Raw genomic sequence first — 26,379 nt, 5'->3', positions numbered from 1 at the left:
ACACAGATTAATGATTTTAATGCATTTTTATATTTCTTTTCAAACAAATAAGACTTATTCATAATAATAAGTTCCCTCGCTGTGCAAATTAGGAGCGGCATGTGGTTTAATACGACTGCCGTAATGATGCCCAGCCAGTTCACACATGCGCAGTACGGCTTGTAGCACACCCTTGTACGGCCGGTCTATTCCGACAATTTAGAGCAGTGGTTCTTAACCTGGTGGTTCGATCGAACCCTAGGCGTTCGGTGAATCGGTCTCAGGGGTTCGACGGAGCCTCTGCCATGGAGGTTAAGACACACGCGACTCAACATGTCAATTAGTTATGACACGCTCGCTTGGCCATCAGTGGCTGGTTCATTCTGTGCACAATTTTAAAAAACTTACACTTATGTCTTGAAAATGTATTTCAGGTTTTAATAAATGCGTTTTTTATATCTTGAATTTGTAAGAAAAATCATATTATTTTTCATGAATGAAGGATTCGGTGAACGTGCATATGAACTGGTTGGGTTCGGTACCTCTAACAAGGTTAAGAACCACTGATGTAGAGCGACACTGTCGAGTTTGTGACTTGTATACCTGTTTAGCTCATAAATGCAATCGCGTCGATTTACAGGATATACCGTATAATGTGTTTGATTGTTTGATAAAAGCATTTAATCATAATAATTAAAAAAACACGTTCAATATTAGAGTAATTCAGCAATACAGGCTGGATAATTCACGTGAAGCACAAATCTTTTGTGGGTGTTGTTTCCGTGCATTTCCGCCATTACGGTAACGACGCGGAAGTTGTGTCGTTCAGACATGGCGCTGTCCTGTTCGAGGCTCACCACCAATTTGTCTTTGATTCGACTGTGGAGTGTCAGAACAAACCAAATTGCCAATGGACTGTACGGACAGTGTGTGTGTCACCAGTCCAGGTTTGTTCCAAAATATTGAACGTTGATGGATGTTGTCCTCGCCTGACCAGTTTTTTTGTTTCATAGTCTGTTGACACTTCCGACCTGCCGAGTTTGACAGCTTGCAGCAATTCATCACTTAACGCTTAATTATATTTGAATGTATTTTTCTTTAGTATTGCGCATGCCTTATTTTCAAGATTGTTGCACTACGAATGACTTCTTGTTCCCCCTCTTGAATTGCAATGTGTAGACATTACTCGTCTTCCGAAGCCCGACGAGGGATTGGTCGCTATGTGACGTCCAGGCTGCAGTGGGTCAACAGCAAATACGAAGGCTTCCTCAAAAGGCGATTTCCACGCTTTTATCTGCTCTACCATACCTTTGTGGAAGGTGAGGTTAAAATGGTGGGAGAAAGTCACTTACCTATATGTGTAAGTCATTTATTTAGGTCTCAAGACTTACCTCAGGTGCAAAATGCAAACAATCAGGGAGTCATCCTCATTCTTGCTCAAACCACAGTATCCACTTTTCACCCACTATCTGTACTTAGGTAACACATATAAATTATTTTGTTATATGGATCCACACCCGTCTTCTCGATTAAATGCTTATCCAGCATGTAATTTAGTTCATGTTTGAGCAGCTCTGACTGTGTGACGATGACGTAGCTTAGCTATGCTTGTGGTTTTTCTTGTGATGACATTTGACTGAGTAGTTAATTGGTTAATTACTAAGCTTTGCTTTGTAAACATTGCACATTGTAATTTTCTCCATTTTTATTTGATCAGAAACATAATCCTTGAATCCTAATCCTGCTCTTGGGCAGAACTCTAAAACCTCAAATTGATAGTATTGCTCAGTGCCCACATGGGTCATCCATCCATCCATTTCCCGAACCGCTTGATCCTCACTAGGGTCGCGGGGGGTGCTGGAGCCTATCCCAGCCATCTCCGGGCAGTAGGCGGGGGACACCCTGAATGCCAGCCAATCGCAGGGCACACAGAGACGAACAACCATCCACGCCCACACTCACACCTAGGGACAATTCAGAGCGTCCAATCAGCCTGACATGCATGTTTTTGGAATGTGGGAGGAAACCGGAGCACCCGGAGAAAACCCACGCAGGCCCGGGGAGAACATGCAAACTCCACACAGGGAGGCCGGAGCTGGAATCGAACCCGGTACCTCTGCACTGTGAAGCCGACGTGCTAACCACTGGACTACCGGGCCGCCCCCCCACATGGGTCATTAACTGTTATTTTAAAAAATATTATTCAATCTAAAGTGTTGAAAAAAATAGATTGAGAACTTTAACAGTGAAAGGTTTTAATATCTCACCAAAAAAGGTCATTTAAAAAATCCTTAAAAAATAATGAAATAAAATAATGGTTTTGGAGATGTGAGAATTCCTGCTGTCCATGTCTGCATCTTTGCTGGATTGCAAATTCCTCACACCCACCGCCCCCATTTTTTTTTTAAAGGTAAATTCAAGACTCTAAATTGTCTGTAGGTGTGAATGTGGTTGTTTGTTTGTCTCTATGTGCCCTGTGATTGGTTAGCAACCAGTTAAGGGTGTACCCCATCTCACCTACAAGTCAGCTGGGATAGGCTACTGCCGTAGTCAAAATGGGTGCACATCAAGTCGATGATATGACAATTGGGTTATTTTACCCCAATTCAATGTCCCCGCCCCATGTAGGTTTCAAGCTTCTTTTCCGAGATGCCAAAGACATCAGCAGAATCAAAACAAAGATGCTTAGCGATGGAGTCAAGTTCCAAGATTTGTCCTACAGGGAAATGGAGAAACTCAGACAGGTGAGTCGGTTAAAGCTTCTCAAACTTTTTAAGTACCACCTAAACAAAAACAAAAAAAATCTCTTAAGTGCCACCATCATGACCACCATTCAAACTGAAGACATTGCAGCATTATGATGTCTGTGCTATTGTGTGTGCGCGTGTGTGTGGCTCAGTTTCGCCGAGACATGCTGAAAGGCATCCCACTGGTGTTGATTTCCATCCCTCCCTTTGCCAACTACCTGGTTTTCTTCTTGATGTGAGTCCCGCTCCCAGTGACAGAAGGCCCTTCAAATATTTGTCGGATTGAACAATTGTATCCCCGTCACCCCTCCACCCCACCCCAAAACCAGGTACTTTTTCCCCCGCCAGGTGCTGATCCCACATTTCTGGACTCCGAGGCAGCAGGTGGAGTTTCGCCAGTTGTACCATTCAATTCGGGCGCGACAGCACCGGCTGGTCCTGCTTGGCCTGCAGCATGCCGGCGGCCAGGTGAAAGATTCTCAGCTGCGGAGTCGCCTCGACAGCCTGTGCTCTCAGGTACTTGCACTGGATTGGGAGAGGAGATGCAGAACTCCGACGCCCCCCCCCCCCCCCCCCCACACACACACACACATTTTCTTCACAGCCACATTCTGTTTTCTTTCTTTTTGCCTTAAAATTCTGCACACAACACCCCATAACTTGAAGGAGCTTGAGAGGTGAGCGAAAGCGGCCAGGTCATGTGCCAAGCGTCTGGGATTACATTTGAAAAGATGAGACTTGAGACAAAGTTCAGTAATGTCTTGACATATAAGTGGCCCAACTTGCGTTTTTTTTTTCCCCAGATATCAGCCGTCACTTGGCCAATTGAAAATGTTTTTTGTTTTGACCTATGAGAATTTGAGAATCAAGCGTTGCAACGCTTCGTTGCAACGGCTAACTTCACAACAAACAGCAGTTTGGCAGTTTCATGCCACTCCCAGGCACACACACACACACATTGGCTGATGTAGGCCCTCAATGGTGACGCGCCTGACAGACAACATTAAGTCTTTTTTTTTTAAATTAAATTTCAGGTGCAAAATGGAGCAAACCCCAAAGTGTCGGATGTCCTTGCAGTGCGAAGCCTATTTTCGGGGATTCCGCTGGGCATGAGCAAGCTGAGTGTGGGTCAAATGGTCAGTAAAGGTTTAGTTGTTTCTTGCTCATAAATATTGTAATGATATTGCTTTAAAAAAAAGATAATATTGCCTTAAAAAAAGACATTTCAGGCACAAAGTTTGACAACAATTTCATTGAGAGTACATTGCTTTCAATTTTGTACACTTTTTGTCAGTGGCTGGCAGTGCATTTGGGACATGGGCCTTCGTGGGTACTTAAGTGACCTAATCTGCCTTTTAATATCGGCATCACAAACGAATGTACAAAAATGCAGTACGATGGAGGGCTCCTTTAGTGCAATAACATGATTGCCTGTGACTTTTAAAAAAAAACTTTCAAGAGAAACATAAGCCCCCTGCTCTTCTTGACGCCTCGCCTCCCCGGCTTCCTGATCGGCCGGCGGCTGACCAGTCACGCCTTGGAGCTGCTCCAGCTGGACCGAGCCCTCAGCAAGCTGGGCCCACACCAGCTCAGCGACTCGGAAGTCAGACAGGTGCAACCCTTGACATCGGGCCAGGCGACGTGTGCCGTGTTCGAAGGGCAGCTACTCACAGTCGGCCTTTCTTTCGCTGTCAGGCCTGCTACGTGAGGGGGCTCAACTCGGATCGTCTCGCCATCAACCATTGCCGAGTATGGTTGTACCAGTGGCTTCAGATCTCCTCCTCCCTCAAAGGTACTTAACGTTAACAACCAGGATAATTTTTCTTTTAATCTTTTTTTTTTTTTTTTTTTTTTGTGCACAGGACAAAGCCAAGTCTAAACAAAATATTGCTTTGGTATCTTTTGTGTCATCTTGGTGTGATCAGACAACTACCGTACTTTCATCTCCTCTTACATTACCTTTCAAAATAGTTGACAGATTTGATTTTTTTTTAAACAACGCATTTAATGAGTCTGTACACACTTTCTTTCACAACTCAAGCTAAATTTAACTCCTCTCCAACATACAAGGCTTGTCACATCGTTAAGATCCTGTAGTATCGCCTCAACATGCTTCACTGGACCATATTTAGACAGTGCTGTTGTACTTTTCTGAAATGACACACGATGGTGCCAAAAGATAGGGGAGAAAAAAAACTCAGGTGACTTTTCAACCATGAACGTGTCTTAACCATTTCCCAAATGGCTGACCATTCGTAAGCCATTTCAACAGTTTGTTTTTGTTGTCTTTTTGCTCCCCAGACTCTGACCTGTCACTCCTCTTGCACTGCCTCGTGTTCCTCTCTGCCAGTGACCCGAATGGTATTCGCCACCCCTAACGGGAACCCCTGCAGTCCCTCCCTACTGCTTCGGTGCACACCACTTGAGAGCATCAGTTTTTTTCTGATGAGGAAAATATTTCAAAATATGGGTTTCTTTGAGAGAGTTTCAGATTTAGATATGAAAAATAGTCTACAATTGCAGAGTTCGCATAAATGCTTCCACATAGTATTAAGAATCTGTCGGTGTGTGATAGGTGTTTACGCTGGCTGTGCGGAGTGCAGTTTACACATTTCACATGCTGAAACTCGCCTCATCGCTGGAAACGCATCACTGCTTTTGCTTCATCAAAATTAAGGGGAAATGTCATCCGTTTAAGGTGGATAACATTGTTCAGACACATTCCATTTGCATATATCAGTATGTGCAAATATGCTGCATTTTCGTCCCGTTTTACCTTGGTGAGTGCACTCCTCTTATTTTTGTCGTTTTATTTAACATTTCTACTGAATGCAAGGGGAAGACATCAAAATGTAATTTGGAAAAAAAAACCTGTTGCTCAAAAGCAGACCGGGCTTAACAAAATACTTGCATGGTTGTGGTAAAAACAGAACTGCTGTTTGGCCTGCAGTGAAGCCGACTGATGAGTATTGGCACTTTACAGAAGTTTACTTAATGTTAAAAATAGAATCTCAATATAATTTAATGACTTGTGCCTTTTGCAATGGCTGCCTGATTATATTTCAAATGGGTTGTATGCAATTGTTTTGGGGGTTTTTTGTTGGACATTTGCTCTTGTTCAGTGATGTGTTGCTGTGCCATATTGAGATGAACGTGCCCCAAAAAATACAATTGTGAAACCAATTTGGATAGAAAGGTTCTTTAATAAAAACAAACTGGGAACCAACAAGCCTTAAAAACAAAACATCACAAATTCTAATGCAACAGCAAAGATATTCAAGATCCTCAACTATCAAGAAGTGGACAGTGTCGTGTCAAAGGAAGAAATGGATGTTGCACGCCTACGAGTGTATCAAACCACAACCACTTGTGATCACTGAAAGATTGTTCTGGGCACTACAAAAAGAAAGTGAGGCGCCCGCCAAGTGAGTGGTCTTCCGCGTGAACGCTGGCGGCGAGCGACTCACATGACTTCATAGCCGCTCCGTATGCCTCGCATCAACACGCAGGCAAACACGACGCCCATGACCTATAAGGGGGGAACGAGGAGAGAATGCAAAGTCAAGTCGAGTTAAGAATCAATGTTTGCATCTGGATGGTGTGATGGGCCCGTGTGAGAAATTGTTGGTCACTTTCTATATCTCGCGGGTGTCCACATAGTTTTTCTTCTAAGGGTCACGAACAGAAAAATGAAAAGACGCAAGGGCTGCAGAGCATACATCATCTTTACATTTAATAACATGCTTAACCTAATCCATGAGTGTTCGTAAAGATACCGTGAGCAATTCTAACTTCTTTGCCCTAGGGAATAGATTCCAATTTCAGCATTGGGTGCTGTCGTACTAGTCACTGGAGACCTTAATCACGTTCCCTTTCACATTTACGAACAACTTCACACAACACGTTCAGCTGTGCAGCCAGAGGGAATCAAACGCCAGACCTCATCGGTGCCAAATGCTGTCGTGTTATATTTGAAGTGGAAAAGAATATTCATTTATTTCTGGATGGTATTTTAATTATTACCATTTCATTTATTGTGGTTTATGTTCAGTCTTATGTAGAGTACTTTGCTACAGATGTGGTTGTTAAAGTGCTCTAGAAATAAAGTTATTTATGGTGTGTGGGAAAACTGAGCATTTGTCATTTTCTGCCAATAATTTCTCTGAATGAGAATATTTGTATTTTGGAGTTTGTCAGTAATTTTGAGAAAAAAAGGGGGGGGGGGGAGCAGATTCCAATAGAAAAACCATAGAAACCGATCAGTTTGCAGTGGTCTCCAGAGCTGTATTACAGATTTACGCATTTTTTGGGAGTAGTTTGTAGTAATCAGGGCTGTGTCAATTGTTCATTTTGATATATGACGTGGACCGCAAATGGCTCTTGGGACATTGTTCACACACAGTGGATGCGTACCTCGATAAACGCCAGAACAAGAGCGGCGATGATCACCCACAGGATATTTTTCTTCAGTAACTCCTCAAGCGCAGTGCGACAACCCTTGAGGGACAACAGGGAGGAAAGTTAGGCGCTATTCTATTTTTCTGCATTTGCTTGTCCACAAATGGCTTCATTGGCAAGACGTTTCAAATGGAAAATCGTCAGAAAATATATTTACAACTTGCATGCGAGTTCCTCTATACCAGCGACTTCTAGTGACAGCCAAAACAATTCGCTGTTCTTACGCTTGATGGCAGAAGGTACAATAAGGCTAAGTGTTCAACTTAAGAGGCCCACATTTGTAGTTTGTTGGCCAAGTGGGTCGCACAGGTCTGCGCACTTGTGTGACTTTTCTCCGGCTACCTCCACTATAAGGTGTGCAACACGCTGCTGCCGGCACAGCCTGCAGTGTAGTCAACGGAAAGTCAAATGTAAAATGTCAACAAAGACGAGAACATGAAACACATGCGCGCCCTGCAACAATGTCAACTGGTGAGTTGTCAGACGTTCGGCCGGTTGCCGAGTCAAACCTACTTTACTTACCAGCTGTCTACTCGGTAGTCTTTCCTGACCTTTATTCTTATTTATTGGACCAAGTACTATTCAATGTTTTTTTAAATGTGAGGAAGCGAGGGTACCTGGAAAAAAAGCCACACAAGGACAAAATTGGGCACACCGGAGCAAGCCACCAACCGTGAGCACACAGCCGAAGACTTTCAAGTGTTTCATGCGCTACTTAAATGCCATGAATTTGTTTTTTAGGCTTTTATCATTAATGAAGAAAACGTGACTCAAGCTACAGTATGATTTTCAATTCATGTGGTTTTTGGTGGACGAATACACACTTTCCAAACCTGTAGAGGCAAGGCATTTTACAAAAAAAAAAAAGCATCATCATGGATCAGCACAAAACAATACAGTATTTTGCAAAATGTCTATACTGTATCCTCATCTCAGTTATGCAGATATGTTTGAGGCTGAACTTGCTGGAATATATTGTCTGCTTTAATGTTGGCATCGTCATACAAACATTGATATATAGAGGTAGGAAGCAAAAGTTGTTGGGGAGAAAAAAAAACCCCAAAAAGATTAAAAAAGGCCTTTTAATGACAGGAGATTGGGGTTTTTTTTCAAAGGCATAGTACCCAGCATCTTAAAAGTCATACTTAAATTGTCATACTTAATTGGACTTTTTTACCTCTTGGTGCACTTTGGCAGAGTCGGTCATGGCCCCGATGCCGCAATTGGCAGACACGTTAACACAGCACGAGTCGGGCACCGAGATCCCGTCGGGCCGGAAGTTTCGCCAGTCGGAGGAGCCGTTCATGCCACAGCATTTCAACTGGAAACACAAAGGAGACCCGTCGGTGACCGACGTCGATTTAGGACAACACGGGATGCGAAGGCAAACAACGCGGCATGGCATGGAAGCAGTGGCGACGCCCCAGGATGCGGCGCCACTGCGCCAGGGTGTAGTCTGAGTTTTAAGTCAATAATGCCACTCACGTCCTCCTGGAGAGCGTCCACGCTGGCTTTGAATTCAGCCGAGCTGTTGCTGTACCTGGTGATCATGTCTGCCAGACTGTCCTGGACCACGTCAGACACCTTGGCGGGAGACAAAACGGACGTTTAAAAAGGCCAAGCTGTGTTATGCAATCAAATCCCTGTATCATTCATTCTTTCCATTGGCAAGCCTAAATTTTTATCGTATGCCTATCCCAGCTGACGTCGAGTGAGAAACGTGGAATGGGCGGCAGCCAAGGCACTGAAAAACAAGCAACTTGAAGTACGGTACCCATGTAAAGCAGTACTTCACAACTGGTGGGTCCTGGACAGGTGGTGAAAAATAAATTAATAATAATAATAATAATAATAATACATTCCAAGCTGTCCTCAGTTTCCGATGGTGCAGAAGCGTTTTCCATACAAATATTTACTGTAATTTAGTTTTGCGCTGGCATAGGTTCGTTAAAGATTCAGGCATTATGTGTTCCAAGTTGCTTTCAATTTGGAAAAAAAACAAAAAACATTTGAACAGACCGACATAAAAATTAACACTTGGGTTGTAAATGCAATTTCTAGAGGCATTTCAAGAACTTCTCACATAAAAAAATAAAATAAGATCAATTTTTGAGAGCAGACTTAAGAGTTGCTTTCGTCTTCGAATTTCATTTCCTAAAAAAAGAAGACAACCAATTGACGTTGCATTTTCCTGAAAGGAATAGATCAGGGTAGGTTTGTGTCGCGATAGACACGTGACAGCAATCAATCGAAAATAGAATCGATAAAATGTTCCACCGAAAAAAAATCAGCGCGCAAACCTCGACCGCGGTATTGTGCGTGTTGTAAGCCAAAAACGAAGAAGCAGTTAAACCAACGAAGAAGCCGCCGCTAAACCTACGACGAAGTGTGTGCGCGGCATACCCGAGCGGATGATATTGTGCACGCCGACCTGGTTAAACATCTCCGGATGGAGACGTGGTGTGCAGGTAAAGGAGTTCCCTGTCTTTGACGTGCGAGCACCAATGTTAGCCGTGTGCGACAAATCCAAATCATGCAAAGAAAATATGTATGGACTATTTATGGCAAACATGAGTACGCTAAAAAGACAAAGTCGACCTAAGACGGTCGGTCAAATGGTCATGCCTGCATTGCAAGAGTGTATTACATCACTACACTCATACTGTCTCAACATTGAATGAAGGTTCATGTAATAAGCAACAAAACTGCTTTGGGGTTGCATCGAGAGTTAAAAAAACATCAATAGATATCAATGTCGACTAATATGAAATAGCTATATCTTGATATATTTTTCAGTCTTATCGCCCAGTCCTAGATCAAGGGCAAGCTGTTCATTTTTGCACATGCACTTGTCATGTGCATGATCGAATGTTTCTCAATCAAGTACCGGTACTCTGAAAGGAACTTTGAACATGTTAACGTCTAGTTATGTTGAAAAAATGTTATTGCAAATGCTTTCAAAGCCTATTTTTCAACAGCAGATGTTATTTATTGTTCCGAACTTCTGCAAAACTCGGCGACAATGGGAAAATGCGGGTGGTCGGCTCACAACGGTAGAAAACCGATGATTTAGAGTCTGCGATTGGCTGGCAATCAGTCCAGAGTGTACCTCGACTTTCATACGAAGTTCCCTGGGATAGACTCATGAGAGTGGTGTACAAAATAGACCAATAGAAAAGAAGAAAACTTTACATTCTGGAACGCAGAAAGAACCCATCGGATGCAGAGATTGAGCAAAAGCAATGTTTTGGTGGCTCACTTTGTTTCTGTAGATGTAACCGGCGATCGCCGCCGCAATCTGAACGAGGATGATCAATGAGAGAAGGATGGAAAACTATGGAGAGAGAAATAAAAACACATGCAAAAAAAACAGTGAAACACCACTAGAGCGTTTTTGTCGTTTGGCGAAATGTAAAATATCGGGCAAATAGTTACCATAGTGACCATGCAGTAGTTCTCTTTCCAGGCGCCGCAGCAGCCGAAGAAGGAGATGAAGAAAATGACCACCCCGACGGCAATGATGACGATGGGCGCTCCTGACGCCGACGCGTCATTGATCATGACGGTTTGATGCAAGGACACCTGAACCAGGACTCCCACCACAATCAAGGCCAGGCCGCATAACTGCAAAGGGCAGCGCAGGTTTTCAGGACAAAAATGCAGGTTTACTCTGATCCAAGCCCACCCCACTCCTCCCTTCCATCCATACGGAGCCCTTGGCATGACCTGGCCACAACATACTGCAAATATAACAACATGCGCGCAGAATACCAATTTAATTTGTGGTCACAAAGTAGCTCTCGCTCCCGAGTGAACCGGTAAGCAAGCAAATGAACCACACCTCCTGAAGCAGTAAGGTACAGGCAGAGTTTAAAACTACACAATGGACAGAGATAGTGTGATAGAAATGTATTTGAGGCGGGAAATGTCCAACAAAGACATTCTAAAAAGCCTTACGTTGCAAGGAATCTTAATTATTGAAAGGCGTTTCAACAAAGGGCGTCTGGTTTTTAATTTTGAGCAAAAGGTGCGCTCCGTACATTTGCCATTTTGATAGAATTTCTCAGTGGCCGAGTTACACAGAAGAACACTTTGCTTATCATACATTAGTCGGTCGGGCCTGATGAGTCAGCAAAAGGACATCAGACAGATGGAAGGAAGTTGCAATACTCTGCGGTTGCCGTTCCTGCAGGCGTACACGTTCACAGTCATTCATTTATGCGTCACATTTAATCTTTCGCAAACATTGTGACGGTAAACCGTCGAATCAAGTGGGAGAGCTTGACCCGGCAAGTCAAGTTGAGATGGCAAGTGCAAGCATCTGTGCAATGCTTCACCCTTTCAGGGACAGTGGTGACGACCGTAGATGGCTTATCATGTTCTCTGGTTGCGGGGTGCATGGAAGGGTGAAGTCAAACAATGAGAAGCACAGTCACAAACCCAAGTCTTTTAAGATCTGTGGCCCCCTTATTTTGCGCCGCAAACCGCTTTCACCGACTGTAAAAAAAGCAAACGATTCAAAAGACAACTCAACACTAACCCGAATGTATTTGCATTTTTCCGTGAATAATACAGCATTTTTTTTGGCCCCCCCAAAAAGGATCCAATGAGTCTCTCACATAGAATATAGGTTTACAGTACTAGTAGCAGCAAAAAAGGTATACTTTCATTCCAACATATTTAATGTCTACTGTTTTTGAACTGCTTGTTGTAAGGTGTCCTTGAGTTCTTAGAAAGGCGCCCCCAAATAAAATGTATTATTATTACTATTATTAATATTAATATTACCGTTACAAATTTATGTAATATATAATAAAACGTTGTCTCCTGTTTCTGTTGTGGCCGCAGCAGACCAGCTCAAGGAGCTTAGTTGACTGATAAATCCTTATTACCGACCCTTAATGATCTTTTCCTCAGCACTGAACTAATGACACAAAGTTATTTCCAATAGTACGTAAGGTCGTGGATCAGTTAGCCATATGAGCCCCCTAGCAGTGGCGACTGCCGTTCGCAGGCTTATGTGCACATGAGGGCTTATTGTTAGCTATTTGCAAATTGTAGTGTACTGGTTGTTTCTCAATTTTTTTCCCCAACCTGTGAAAGTTTTGCCTACCTTACTTTCATTTCATTTTGCAAGTGATAGGAAAAATGATGCTGAAGAAAATTGTCTGGACACTAACCAGTCAATTTCAATGACGATGTAAGGATGTGGTGTCAATTTCAAATAAGACAGCAATCCGAGTCATGCTACGGCATTAAAAATGCATCAGCGTTACATCCTCGGTGACACGACCTATTTTAATACAGAGTGCTTTCAATGCAACACCTACATTCTGTGTTTAACACTTTCCCAAAACGTTTAACAGAGGCTGATTTGCAGCGAATATGCAGGAGAGGACCACCACATTATTTACAATGCCTTCATGTGTTATTTCCCCCATTTGTGTTTGAATGTCCGGTACTTTCAAGATTGTAAAACCATGACTATCGATCGTAAGCAATAGCATTTCAATGGAATGTTTCATCATGTTAGGATTAAGCTCGTGGGCCACCCTAAAGGAAACGTTGTTTTAGATATACACAGGTGTACAACATGTCATTCTCAATGGTTTGCCGCTTAGTTTTAGAGTAAACTTGAACTGGGAGTGGCCAAAAACAGCTTGAGGCCTCGTTTTTTTTACTGTTTGCCAAACTGCTGCTTATGGTCAAGTGAGTTGAAATGAGTTCACTGCCACGATATAGGGCTCACATCTCACGTTTTCCAGTCAAAAGCAAGTAAATTGGTTAAATGACAGCTTGTATCATGAAAAACCAATCAGGACGCCGTTTCACTTTGGGATATTTGAAGTGGTAACGATAAAGTGTTACCACAAGCAATAAATTGAACACTCTTCAAGTCAAACAGCCAAATGGAGCTCCCCCCAAAAATTAATTCACACTCGTTTTATCTCACTTCTGTTTTTTTTTCCTTTCACCATAATGTGTTCACCCTTGGGAAAAACTAACATTACACAATATTTACCTTATTCATGTCTGTTATACCGGTCCGCTCAGTTCTTGTGGGCCAAGCAGTTCTGTAAAATGATTGTTTTCCCTCTCCTTTTATTTTTAAATAATAATTCCATTAAATACCACATGACTAATTAATTTCTATTTACACATTTTATTTTAAAAAAAGCACAATGCAAATTAAAATAAAATAAGGAGGACACATTACATGTGGAATTATGTAAATGCGTGGAAAAAAAAAAGATCCCACAAAAACCACCTGACTTGAGCAATTGCCACGTTCAGCTTTTCTGAAATGTAAAAGTTTGTGTCCGCTGACAAATGTCACAGTCATCTTGAAAACAGAAGCCAAGTCTCAAGAAACTTCAACTACTAACCTACTACCAGTCGTCTGCTTCCTGTGCCAGAGTGGCGGTGATAAACGATCACGACCAAGATGCACCAACTGGAAATCATAAACCCTACAAACGTGACAATGCCGACATAACATTTACAAGAGCCTGTTTTCATGCAGAAATGTGAAAATCAAATGACATTTCTCCATGAAAAGCGTTGCTCCCAGCAGTGTCTCCAAAGCTTCCTGGTCATGCAATTTCTCTCTCATCCTGTTACTAAATACCATTTGTAGTAGGGTTGGTTTTCTATTGGGTAAAATCGCATTTAGCCTTCATAATTAGCAAGTAGAACAACCGCATCAATGACAAGAATATGACCAAGCGTACAGTGGACTTTTATAATGGTGCATTTTTTTGTAGAGTTGAAGCAATCAAATCTTTCTGCAATCATACATGCTATTTATCAACCAGATAATTGAAAACAAAAGTCTAATGCTAAATAAATAAATAAAATTTTCCATTATTGCTTGGTAACCAATTGTTTATTATTGTGTAATGACCAAACAAAATCAAATAAACGATGAAGCAATAACACACGGCAGGGAGTGATGTTCTCACCAACCTTTTTGAGACAGAGAGCTACTACCGATTCATGCAAATGAAGAATTACTAGTTTGCAATACTACACTTCTGTGAATGCTTCATTTTCAACTACATGTCATTTAAAGGCTAATCACACTATGGTGACAAATAAAACAATGTTTCTGTAACAGGTTAAAAATGAAGATTATTACTTTTCCCCAAAATGGGGGGGGGGGGGGGGGGGGAGACAAGAACAACCTTTGGTGCTCATCTGAAAACCATGCCAAGTTGGTTTAAGTGCATCCCTCATTATATTACCGGTACATATTTATTATATCATGAGAACCTGATGTACTCGAGAAAAGAAAAAAAAAAGAGTGTCAAAAATTAATCTAGAAAAGTTTACTTGCATCTCTGATTTGCAAATATTTTTGGAGAAATGTGTCTTAGTATAATCAGTCAGTGGTTGCTTGAGCGATTCATTTTTACACCTCTAATTTGATTGAGTCATTGTATTTGTTTATAATTTGCGAGGAACAATCTCATTACAGTAATTTTATGACACACCCACGTGACGTAAGCATTCATGGCAGGCCGAAGTCTTCCAAACATCCCAAAGGAAAACAAGTGTCACCAACTTGAACACTCATACTGGCCAAACGCGTGTTAAACGGCCTCAAGCACTCTTCAAATGGCTTAGTGAGTCAGTTGGGATATCCTTCAGCTTCCTTTCAAGCCTTGATGGAAAGTCATAGCCTTTAACTGTCAGGAAAAGTGGTCAACTTTTGGCCATTCAAGACTATGGCGACCAATAAAATCTGGGAAACCCAGACAGCCGTTAATGGCTGTAATGAAATATACAGTAAGGACATTAAGAAAACAAATGACACTGCAAGTCATTTTACCAGTCGTATTTCAGCGGCCTTGTCTCGGTGTGCTGTTCCTTTTTGTTGAGTACTCGCTAGCAGTGTAAATATTTGACCTCGAGTCAAATAGGTAGCTAATGGCTGCTGTAGGAAAACAAAGGAGCCAACAGACCAGGCAAACATGGCAAACAGGACATCAAGCCCACAGAACAATTGTAGCGTGAATAAAATAAGGATGAGGCGTTTACTCAGTTGCAACATTTATATTAATCATTTCAGTCTCTGACATGACCGATTATGTAAAAGGTTGTCGCAACAAAATATCCACATCATTAAGTATTTAAGACTTGTTTTAAAAACACAATTTAAAACAGTTCCCAGGTGTCCTAATATGTCCTGAACATGCTTTTGCAGAACTATGACAATGATCAAGAATTACAAGATTTCCTTTGTGGAGGCAGGACTTGGGAGTAAGTCACATGAGAGTCATGAATGTCACGCAGGATGCAGATTTCAGCAACTTCTTTTCATTAGCGGCCGACCGTCCTCCACCAGTTTCAATCCAATGTAACATTTTAAAAGGCATGTGAACGGCGTTGCAGATATAATGGCCATTTGAAAATGCCGTGTCGTATCACATGAGCTTTCACAACAAAAGTATGTCAAGCTGCACAAATAGAGGACAAAGTTAATCCCTCATATATCAGTTCAAGACCAACCTTGCATTAAATGATATCCACCAAGTAGCCGCCATACATTCATTTTATTATTTGTATACTATACATATTTGAAAGCCTTACGCAAAATACCAGTATTATCTGCATGTGACTTGCAGGTATTTTTGTCCATTTTGTCCACATTCTACACTGTAGTATCTGTGATGTTGAATGTGTGTCACTTTCAAAAGTCTGCGATTGTTAATGTTGAACTGACTGGCTATTGACAGGCTATACCTTAGCCCCTCTGGTGTTCAGTGACTACGTCAGTTGAGATCACTTGCAGATCGTATAAGAATGCACTTGTGTTTATGTTATTTTGTTACCGTTTGAAAATGCACAAGCAGCGACTGAATGTGTACAAGCAGTCCTTGAGCCTAACCACATGCGGTGGGATGATGCTCCGTTTTAACTCAAACCGGTAGGCTACGTATATTAAATTAGCAAACGACGTTTACATTACCACAGACGTGCAGTTATGTAAGATTGTTATGTTTGAGTGTGAAATTGTCCCAAAACTTTGCCATTGTCTTTTATTCACTCTTTCCTCTTGACGGGCTCCCATTTATTGCTTGGTGAGTCCGCACCAGAAGTCCAGGGGGAAAAATAATCACCTCAAAATTTCTTAAGATAGCAAATAATTTGCGATGGGTTTCTCCAACAGAATTAATAAAATATCTAAGTACGACGATATAAAAAAAAATAATCTGGAATGCAGTGATCCGGCAAAATGTGAAACATGATATAATGAGGGAGGAGTGTATATAATGTGTTTCACAATATCCACCTGTATTCATAATTTGGCTACAAAGCGAAGCATTGAGAGTCTCTGCCTCCAAAATGTACCAGTCGAAGTCAGTGAAGGGAGCAAACACCTGCAGAATTATCCACCTTCTCTCCTTTGCTCCCTTTGTATTATTACAATATAATTACAGTTAAGATTAAGATATCCTATATTTGTCCCGCGATGGGATAAACCGCTTCTTATGGTTTAATAAAAATGCTTCCATACAATATAATGTACTGTATGTGCAGCCTGAAAAGACTACGCAGGTTCACCATGTCGTTGCAGGGCATCCATGAATCAAATAGCTCAATGTGAGCTTGTGAGTCATCAATTTCTGCGACTGCCTTGTCCAGGGGTCCCCAATTTGATGCCCGTGGGCACCAAAAAGCCCCCCCCCAGGACCTCTTGAGTAGCCCGCTGGCCTGTTCTAAAAATAGTTTAGCAGTGATGGGCATTGTGATTTTCTAGGAATATTGTAAAAGTGACCATTGGAAAATGTAAACACTGGCAGAGATTTATAGAAATCAAATGTATTCATCTGTTTCTTAATTATTGGGATAGATAAAGTTATTTGTCGTGCCTCTTTCCTAATTGCTAACTTGCACATTGCCGTTCCATTTCTACCGATACCAAAAGCAGAATCCTTCAAATCATACTTGTAGTTTAATAGGGGGATTTACATACAACAGAAAAAAAATTTCTTTCAAAAACAAAAATGGCACAGTACCTGGAAAATCTAGACCCCCACCCCAACCCGCAAGTAAACCAACTAGACTGCAGTCCAAGTCAAACCCAAGTCAAGTCTTCCATCAATTTTAGACAAGCGTGTCAAGTCCGAAAATTGGCAACTTAACTCTGACTCGAGTCAAGTCGTGCTCTTCGGGTTCCCCAACTCTCGTCATCACCAGCCTGTGAATTGCCCTCTCAATTTGTTGGCAACAAAGTGAATGTGGCGCAAGCAGCAGACATATCACCCAACATTAAAGTAGCAACTTCCACTGCTAGCCCTGACTGCGTCAACAATTTCAGAGTAAACAATGACACTCAATTGTGTACCCAACACACTCGAGACGCAGCTATTTGTATCCAAGAAATTCAAGTGATATTTCCAGGATATACTGCATGTTCCCTTTAAACAAGCGTGTACGAATGTCATTCAAGGAAATGTTGCTGGGGGAAAAAAAATGTTTTAAGCCAGGGGTGCCCATTACGTCGATACTGATCGACCGGTAGATCTTGGACAGGTCCCAAGTAGATCCGAGGGGTATAGAGGAGAGAGAAGAAAAAAAAACAACCATTTGTGTGTCTTTGTACATGTTAGTAATATATTTTTTGTGTTAATGTACACTGAACCCTAATCATCCTGTCAGTCTCATTTTCACAAAAAATATTTAAAAAATAAAATAAAGCAGGTAAATCTTTAACCTACGGTGGCGCGTGACCTACGTCACCGGACGTTGTTAGCGCTCAGCAGTCTGCAATTGCAGCTTGTGATCAGAGCTGTTGCGCTATGACTTTTATTGTCATTATTCTCATTCAGAGTTTGCTTCTTGTACAATTCACATAGGGCACGGGAAAAGAATAGGAATCTAGAGGGCCCAGGGAAGCACTTTAAAACGGTACGTGTGAGCTGCGATGGTTAACGGGCTGCTAAAGTGCATTGCATGCCTCCGTGTCAGGCTGTTTCTCATTATGGCGTGTGTCTGCGTGCGCGGTAAGGGGCGAACCCGGGAGGTTGGTTGATGGAAAAGTCGATCTTCGGTCCAAAAGGTTTGCGCACCCCTGTTTTAAGCACATGCTGTAACATTGCGTTTTCCAATTATTGCTCGGGATAAACCACCTGACACACAGCCCAGTCAAAAAAGGTTTATATCAAATTGTGCCATTTATTTTGGGAAATTCTTTCTGTTGCACAATGTGTATTTATTCTTGGAATATGTCAATGTTTTGATCTAAGGGAAAATATTGACACTTTTTCCTGAATATTTGCCTTGTTTGCAGACAAAATGTAATTTTTTTCCATCTAAATATTGAATTATTATTATGATTTTTTTTGAAAAAAAATACCTCTTCGTTTTGATAGCAATAACAGTGTACATACAACTGTGTGTAATTTTGTTCTGGGACGACTGTTTTTTTTTTCCCTCGACTGGATTCTCAAGAAAATGATCTAGAGGGATCTAATCATAATGCTACCTTTAATCAGACCACATTTTATTCCTGTCATCTTATGATTTATTGTCCCGAAAATATACCCTTTGTTTATTGGAAAAAAAAACTTAACAGTACCGCTTTTTAACTAGGAAATATGCCTTTATTGTCAGAAATATCTCCCTAAATAAGCGACAAAATATAATGACTTTTTTCCCCACACAGAGGACATTTCTTATTTTAGTAATACTGAAAATGTTTTTTACTGGAAAAAAAATCTATTTATTCTTGTATTACGACTTTTTAAGTACCACTTTATTCTCAATTTGCAAACTGTATATCCCTGAGAAAAAGAAGACATTCTCAGAAGAATATCAAACTGGTTTGTTCTGGGGGGATGCATAACTTTATTTTTGAAACGTTCTTATTGAACCTCTTAAAAAACATTTTTAAAAAGCGACATTCTCATTTTTCCCCTTAAAAATATACAACTTAAATTGTAGTATTACTTTCTTTTATGAGGCAAACTATGACTGAAATGCCCTCTGAGCTCAGGAAGTACCATTTCACATGTTATGCAATTCAGGATTTTTTTTTCAGAACTTCATGAGGCAAACAAACTAGCTGTGTAAAGAATAAAATCCGCTTTGCCATTGACAGCTTCCTTTTTCCTGTCATACTACAACTGACCTTAAAAGCATTTCCATGTCGCTGGCAGAGAAAGAAAAAAAAGTCACATGACGCCATTACACACTTGACAATCTGGTCATAAGATTCACATTCCATCATCAGCACTTGCTGTAAAGTGCTTAACACACACACGCATTTTCAGATAAACCGACTGTGTGATTTATGCGCCTGGACTCTGTGTTTCTTTTAAGTCAAACTTTTTGAACAGCTGGTCAGTCAGGCGGTACATTCATGGTGATTTCATTTTATACAAAAGTACAGAGGCTCTTCTGAGTCACAAGACCAAAATAACATGGAGTCAAGGGCGGTGATTCATTTTGATGCCTGTTTGTTCCCTGTATGCTTTCTCTATGTGTGTTTTTACATGTTTTTCAAAAAAAAAAGTCATGATATAAAAAGATTTGTATTGTATTGTATTTTTTTCCTCTTAATTTTTGTGCTACTTCATGCTCTCTTGCAGTCACCACAATGATCAAGTGTTATTCACATGAACCCTCCTGTTTCCTTTTGATAAACACTATACAGCTATAGAAAAAAATAAAAATAAAAATTTAAAAAACCCAACCTCTGGTTTGGGAGACACGCCTACTCTACAACTGAGCCTAGCCGCTGGTTTCAGACTGGTGTCAGGCGGGATCCTTGTACCACCAAAATCATTATTTTTCAGGAGACCCCAAAACAGCATGTTTGTTAACATTGCATCATCAAAGAGAGCAAGCCATTTTAAACATTTTCGATTTACCAAATTGTGGCTGGTTTCCGTGCCAGCAATATCATATTTGTACACATAAATTATACAGCTGTATTTGACAATTGTCCAAAGACCCCAGCCATAAAGTTTGTTTGTTTGTTTGTTTTGGGGGCTTTGTGACCCGTTGTCTTGTTCGTTATTGTGACAAACACAGAGGGGAAAAAACCAACCACGTTTTCCTGGTTTGGTCAACGAAAAGAATATTTGAAAAATCGGATCTTTTTCACTTCGATTCCGATCATCTGTCATTTACGTTTACGACCCGATTTCCAATCAAGTGGTCGGAAATCGGAACAACTCAAATTGTCCTGTTACATTCCGGACGTGTAAATTACTTGGAAACAGTAGACTCACCCAGAAGATGAAGTTGAAGAAGAAGAGCAAGAACTTTACGCATTTCATTCCCCCCTCGAGAGTCATGGTTGAAGCGGATCAGCTTCCTGGATCAACTAAGAGGGCGAAATAAAATACATTTCTTTCATTTTTTTTTCTTCCCCTCCCAACGACAGTAAGAGTGTGGGAGTAGCAGCTGCTTCCCAAGCAAGAACATCTGAGTCATTTCCCCAAACGTGCTAACAGAAAAATTCCGTTTGGAGAAGTTAGAGGAAGAGCGACAGATCCATTTCGAAGAGTACTCCCGTTAACAAAAGTTCTAAAGTCACTAAAAATAGCTCAACTTTGAATTTCGTAAGCCCTGACATCCAAGCAAAGGACCCGAGCAGAACCTCTCCCCGCTGGGGATGAATTCAGCCTCTGCTTCGTTCCGTTAACTGGCAACAAACACCGCCGCCAGCGACAACGACAAAGCCAGCTTTGTCCGGCGGCGAAATGACATCGAATGAATCCATTTAGTAGCCTTATTGAATTTGTACTAGAGTTGTCTAGTCAATTTGTAGCCGACGTGTGGACGGAGCGAGTCATCCATGTTTAGCAACAGCTTGGAAGCTTTTTAAGCAAATTGGGAGGATCATTATGGCGTTGCGCTTTAGTAAAATAAAAGGAGGAATACAGTATACGTTTCACGAGAATCCTTTGCAAGGGGGAATTTTTACGGCCTACCTTTTAGAGCTGAGTGAATTCCGTTGACGGAGGACAAGCAGTGAAGAGCGCTGAAGTTTAGGAAAAGTTGCGTTTATCCTTGCTCTTCGGTAGTCCCGCCCCAAGTGACGAAGAAGAAGCGGATGACGATGACGGCTGCCCTTCTTCGCCTCCAACTCCAATACAGATTGACCTAAACTCACGTGACACATTCAGGGACTCCTTGTCAAATCAACAATCACTCAATGTAACGTTCAAGAGACTTTGCTCTTTTCGCAATTGTAGCAAGTCAACTCCTCCCAAACTGTGACTCGATTGTGAGGATGGAAATTCATTGAAATAAACCACACTATCAGAAGTAATGGTTGGCCACCAAATCCACTTGGCTCATGAGGTCTCCGATTCACTGATGAAAGGAGATTTTGAGTTGCTCATCTTTTGTCTATTACCACTTCAAGCAATAAAGTGGAAAGAAAGATGTGTGGGGTGGTGGAGGGATGTTGGTTTGTGATGATTTTATTCAGATTAATGGTTTATGTCATGTTTTCTGTAAAGCGCTTTGTTACAGCTGCAGCTGTCACGAACCCGCTAGATAAAGTTGTGAGTTGAGAGTCGAGTTAATTTAAAAATGTCTGTTCCAATAGCTTTGCTCACTTGAAAAGTGGGTGTCTTCAAACAAAAGGTGCTTTCTCCTGAGTTATTTTACACATCTAGATGTAAAGACCATGACATAAAGCTGGATTTCTGATGCGGGTTTTTCTCACATTCATCTTCTGAACCCCAGAGGTTTTCAGTATACTGTACTGCAAAAACAAAGAAATTGACCTTTTTGTTCTGATAGTTCTGGAGGGGACTGGTAACCAATTGGATGAATTGATGTTTTTAGATGTCACTTTGGACCCCTAAATTAAGTTTGATCAACATTTGAAGTGGATATGCAAAACTGTGAAAATAACTTTCAACTCAGCAGTGAAATTAGAACTCAGAGTGTGGAAAATATTTCCAAGACCTCTTCTATTCTACAGACACACATTCCTTTGAGGAAGTAGAGTCTGAGGACGCCGAGTTGGGTTCCTCTCTCTCTGGTGTTGACGTCACCATGGTGAAAAGCTTCTTTTTGACAAGGCTGCAGGGGCAGATGAGATCCGCAGAGAGTTCCTAAAGTCTCTGATGTTACGGGGCTGTCTTGGTTGACACGTCCCTACAACATTGCGTGGACATCAGGGACTGTGCCTCGGGATTGGCAGAGCGGGGAGGTCGTTCCTCTTTTTGTGTTCCAACTAAAAGTCATCATCACAGTCCTCAGCCTTGCTTGGTAAGGTCTCTTCAAGGCTGGTGGATAGGAGGGTTTGTTTGTTTGTTTGTTTGTTTGTTTGTTTATTGAACATAAAACATATATACAGTAATAATTTGACAGAAAATAGGGTAGATAAAAAAAAGAAAGAAATCAATCTTCATACAACACAGTTATTATGTTCAAGGGAGTAGGAAGAAGTAAAAAATTTATCTAGTCCTACCCCGTTATGTGATTGTATCTAATAAATCATTTTTATATCAATCAGAAAAGAAAAAAGTAAGAAGAAAGAAGTCTCCATTAAGGCTCATACTTTACCCTTAACGGTGATATTTTTACAACTTTTGGTTTGTATCGGGATTATATACTTCCACACCCTGACACTCTTGTGTCAATTTTCTCTTGTATTCATAATGGATATTTATATACCTTTCTCTATTTATCAACTTAGTTCTGATTTATCATTATATTTAATGTTTTGAATTTATCATTTTAACTCTGATTGATGTAGGTTGTTTGTACTATTTTTTTGAATTTGTTTTTGAACTCAGCAAGCGATTTACTCATTTTCAGGTCCGTTTCGAAATTATTCCACAGATTAACACCTTTGATAGATACACTTCTTTGCTTGATGTTTGTTCTTGTTTTGAGTTTTTTGAATAAGTTGGTACCTCTTAAATGATAGCTGCTTTCTCGAATTTCGAAAAACTTCTGAATGTTTTGGCAGAGCAGGTTATTGTGTGCTTTGTACATTAATTGGGCGATTTTAAAGTCAACCAGGTCATAAAATTTCATCGTATTTAATTTGATAAATAGTGGATTTGTGGGTTCCGTATATTTTGATCTATTAATAATTCGAATTGCTTTTTTTTGTAGTTTTAGAATAGGGAGTGTGTTTGTTTTGCAGGCATTTCCCCATATTTCCACACAGTAGGTCATATATGGTAATAATAATGAAGTGTATAATGTGTACAAAGATCTCTTATTTAGCACTTCCTTGGTTTTGTAGAGGATCCCTACGGTTTTGGCTATTTTTCTTTTTACGTTATCGATATGTGGCTTCCAACATAGTTTTGAGTCTATTACTAATCCGAGAAACTTGGTTTCATACGCTCTTTCTATCTCAATTGAGTTTACCATAATTTTAGCTTGGTGTTTGATTGGTCTTGTGCCAAAAACAATTAACTTCGATTTTTTCAGGTTAAGTGACAATTTATTTCTGTCGAACCAGTTTTTTAATTTGTTTAATTCGTTTTCTACGGTTGTCAGGAGCTGTTTCAGATTTATTCCAGAACAGTAGAAAGTTGTATCATCAGCAAATAGGACACATTTAAATTGTTTTGAGACCTTGCAGATATCATTTATATATAAGATGAATAGTTTTGGACCAAGCACTGACCCCTGAGGAACTCCGTGAGTGATTTTTAGTTGATTCGTTTTTTTATTGTTGAATTGCACGTACTGATATCTGTTTTCTAAATAACTTTTTATCCATTTATAAGCTACACCTCTAATGCCATATCTTTCTAGTTTTTTCAATAATATACTGTGATCTATTGTGTCAAAAGCTTTTTTTAGATCTAGGAAAACCCCAACAGTAAATTCTTTGTTGTCTATATTAGTGGCTATTGCTTCCACAAACTCCATAACTGCCATTGAGGTGGTCCGTTTTTCCCTGAAGCCATATTGATTCTCACTTAACAGCGCATGCTTTTGTATAAAGCTATCAGGTCTGCGAGAAAATGGTTTTTCTAATATTTTTGAAAATTGTGGTAGTAGTGATATTGGTCTATAATTTGTAAACCGATGTCTTTCTCCACTTTTATAGATTGGAATAACTTTAGCAATTTTCATTTTTGATGGAAAGATACCAGCTTTGAATGACAGGTTGCATATGTGCGTGAAAGGTCGCACTACATATTCTATAATCTGCTTTATTATTGTCATGTCAATATTAAAGCAATCAGTTGACTTTTTATTTTTAAACGTTTTTATAATATTTGATACTTCTTCTTGTTTTACAGCAGTAAGGAACATCGTGGAGGAGTTTTTTTCTACATATCTATCTATTTCAAACAAATTTGTTGGATCAGGAATTTGTTTTGCTAGGTTACTGCCGATGTTGACAAAATACTCATTAAATTCAGTTGCTATTTCTGCAGTTTTTTCCAAAATAGTATTTTTGCCTTTGATAAAATACTCTGGATAATACATTTTTTTAGGACTATTTCTGATTACTTGGTTAAGTATCTTCCATATTTCTTGTGTGTTACTTTTATTCTGCTCTAATAGTGCATGATAATGATCTCTTTTACTGGTTCTTATAATATTTACTAGTTTCTTTTTATAGGTCTTATATATTTTTTCTGCTTCTTCAGTTCTCAATTTTAAAAACAATTTATATAAATTGTTTTTCTTTTTACATGCGTTTTCTATGCCTTTCGTTATCCATGGCTTACTTGGGTCTTTATACTTTTTGGAGACTTTAGTTAATGGAAAATGTTTATCATATAAAGAGATTATGGTAGACTGAAATACTTCAAACGCTGTATTTGGGTCTTCGTTTGAGTAGACCTCGGTCCAGTTTTGTTTTTCTAGGTCTTGCTTAAAGGCGTCGGTGGAGCGTTGGGTTCTTAGTCTTATTTCTGTTATGTGAGTTGTTGACTTAGCTTTTCTATCAAAATAATTATGAAAAACTGCAAAAACAGGTAGGTGGTCACTTATGTCATTAATGAGAAGTCCACTTTCCATTTTATGGTCAATCTTATTTATAAATATGTTATCTATTAATGTGGCCGTGTCAACTGTTATTCTGCTAGGTTTCAGGATTACTGGGAAAAAGCTGTTGCTGTACATAGTATTTATGAAGTCGGTTGTTTTTTTGTGTCCATTTGGGTTTAATAAGTCAATGTTAAAGTCACCACATATTATTCGTGTTTTCTTATCGTTGTTGTAACTGAGCATATCTGTTAGTTTTTTATTGAATGTGTCAATACATGATCCTGGTGTCCTATAGATGCAACTTATGATGATATTTGATGCCTTTTTATTATGTATTTCAATGGTTAGACATTCCATTAGGTTTTCTATTGTGTTTGTCAATCTCTCGATTTTACTGCATTTAAGTGCTTTGTCTACATATATTGCAACCCCCCCTCCTTTTTTGTTTTCCCTATTAGTTGCAAACATTTCATAACCTTCTATTTCCATTTCAGTTGTTTTATCTTCATCAAGCCAAGTTTCTGATATGGCAATTATTTTAAATTTATTGAATTTAGTCAGGTATTCTTTGATTTTTGTGAAGTTTTTATAGAGACTTCTACTCTTTAAGTGTATTACTGAAAGTGCATTTTCCAATTTTATATTAGTGTTGAATTGTTCATCCAGGTAATAGTCAGAGTTTGTTACCCTTTGTTTGTTCTGGAAGAAGTTGTTGTCTGGGTCCAAATTGTTCTCGGGATCGAATGGCTTATAGTCAATATCTTCAAAGGGTTGGAAGTCCATGTTTTTGGGATGTGAATTTCCCGCTCCCACGCGGTCGTCGCTGGCTCCCTCGCGGTCGTCATTGGTTCCCTCGCTGTCGTCGCTTGCTCTCTCGCCGTCATCACTGGCTCCCTCGCGGTTGCTGGCTGGACGTCTCCTGGGTCCCTCGTGGTCGCTGGCTCCCTTGCGGTCTATTGGGAAGTCGAATCTCTGTTTCCGGAGGAGCAGTAATGACTTGCTCTACAACCTCAGCGGGGTCCTTGAGGTTCCATGGGAGTTTACCCAACCAACCTACAAGGTGTTCGACCATGTTCATCTGGAAGTTCTGTGGCGGTGGGGAGAGGGCAGGGTAGTTAATTCGCAAGTATGGGCATACCGAACCCCTGATATGGGCTGTTCAGTACCTGTACCCCCAATGTCAGAGTTTGGTCCGCTAAATTGGATTTGTTTCTAGTGAGGGTTGAACTCCACCAAGGCTATACCTTGTCACCGA

General features: G+C 40.4%; 2 protein-coding genes across 2 annotated transcripts; one reads left to right on the top strand and one right to left on the bottom strand.

Moving 5' to 3' along the window:
- The first annotated feature begins 769 nt into the window (after nucleotides 1-769).
- Nucleotides 770-5,909, top strand: letmd1 (LETM1 domain containing 1). Its single transcript, XM_086123073.1, has 9 exons — nucleotides 770-926; nucleotides 1,159-1,298; nucleotides 2,608-2,723; nucleotides 2,879-2,961; nucleotides 3,056-3,242; nucleotides 3,761-3,862; nucleotides 4,186-4,338; nucleotides 4,422-4,518; nucleotides 5,028-5,909. Exons 1-9 carry the CDS (start codon nucleotides 811-813, stop codon nucleotides 5,102-5,104), a joined length of 1,071 nt encoding a protein of 356 aa, XP_085979199.1. The 5' UTR covers nucleotides 770-810; the 3' UTR covers nucleotides 5,105-5,909.
- On the bottom strand, nucleotides 5,910-21,298 carry cd63 (CD63 molecule). Its single transcript, XM_086123087.1, has 8 exons — nucleotides 21,131-21,298; nucleotides 20,426-20,520; nucleotides 10,620-10,808; nucleotides 10,444-10,518; nucleotides 8,670-8,768; nucleotides 8,362-8,505; nucleotides 7,140-7,223; nucleotides 5,910-6,255 (listed from the first exon to the last, which is right to left on the bottom strand). Exons 2-8 carry the CDS (start codon nucleotides 20,489-20,491, stop codon nucleotides 6,190-6,192), a joined length of 723 nt encoding a protein of 240 aa, XP_085979213.1. The 5' UTR covers nucleotides 20,492-20,520; nucleotides 21,131-21,298; the 3' UTR covers nucleotides 5,910-6,189.
- Between the last annotated feature and the right edge of the window lie 5,081 nt (nucleotides 21,299-26,379).

Source organism: Hippocampus guttulatus, chromosome 1 (assembly GCF_054856545.1).
Source record: "Hippocampus guttulatus isolate MCC_2025c chromosome 1, RoL_Hgut_1.0, whole genome shotgun sequence".
Taxonomy (NCBI): Eukaryota; Metazoa; Chordata; class Actinopteri; order Syngnathiformes; family Syngnathidae; genus Hippocampus; species Hippocampus guttulatus.
Note: the sequence above shows the minus strand (reverse complement) of the source record. Positions and strands in the feature narration are given on the sequence as shown.

Bases quoted from the DNA above. Each gene is read 5' to 3' on its own strand.
- letmd1 (XM_086123073.1), top strand. From the start codon at position 811: ATGGCGCTGTCCTGTTCGAGGCTCACCACCAATTTGTCTTTGATTCGA. The intron at 927-1,158 runs GTTTGTTCCAAA...TGCAATGTGTAG, and splicing joins TGTGTGTGTCACCAGTCCAG to ACATTACTCGTCTTCCGAAG. The intron at 3,863-4,185 runs GTCAGTAAAGGT...AAAACTTTCAAG, and splicing joins AGCTGAGTGTGGGTCAAATG to AGAAACATAAGCCCCCTGCT.
- cd63 (XM_086123087.1), bottom strand. From the start codon at position 20,491: ATGACTCTCGAGGGGGGAATGAAATGCGTAAAGTTCTTGCTCTTCTTC. The intron at 8,769-10,443 runs GTGAGCCACCAA...TCTCCCGCCAAG, and splicing joins GTTACATCTACAGAAACAAA to GTGTCTGACGTGGTCCAGGA. The intron at 6,256-7,139 runs GTACGCATCCAC...CCCCCCTTATAG, and splicing joins TTGTTCTGGCGTTTATCGAG to GTCATGGGCGTCGTGTTTGC.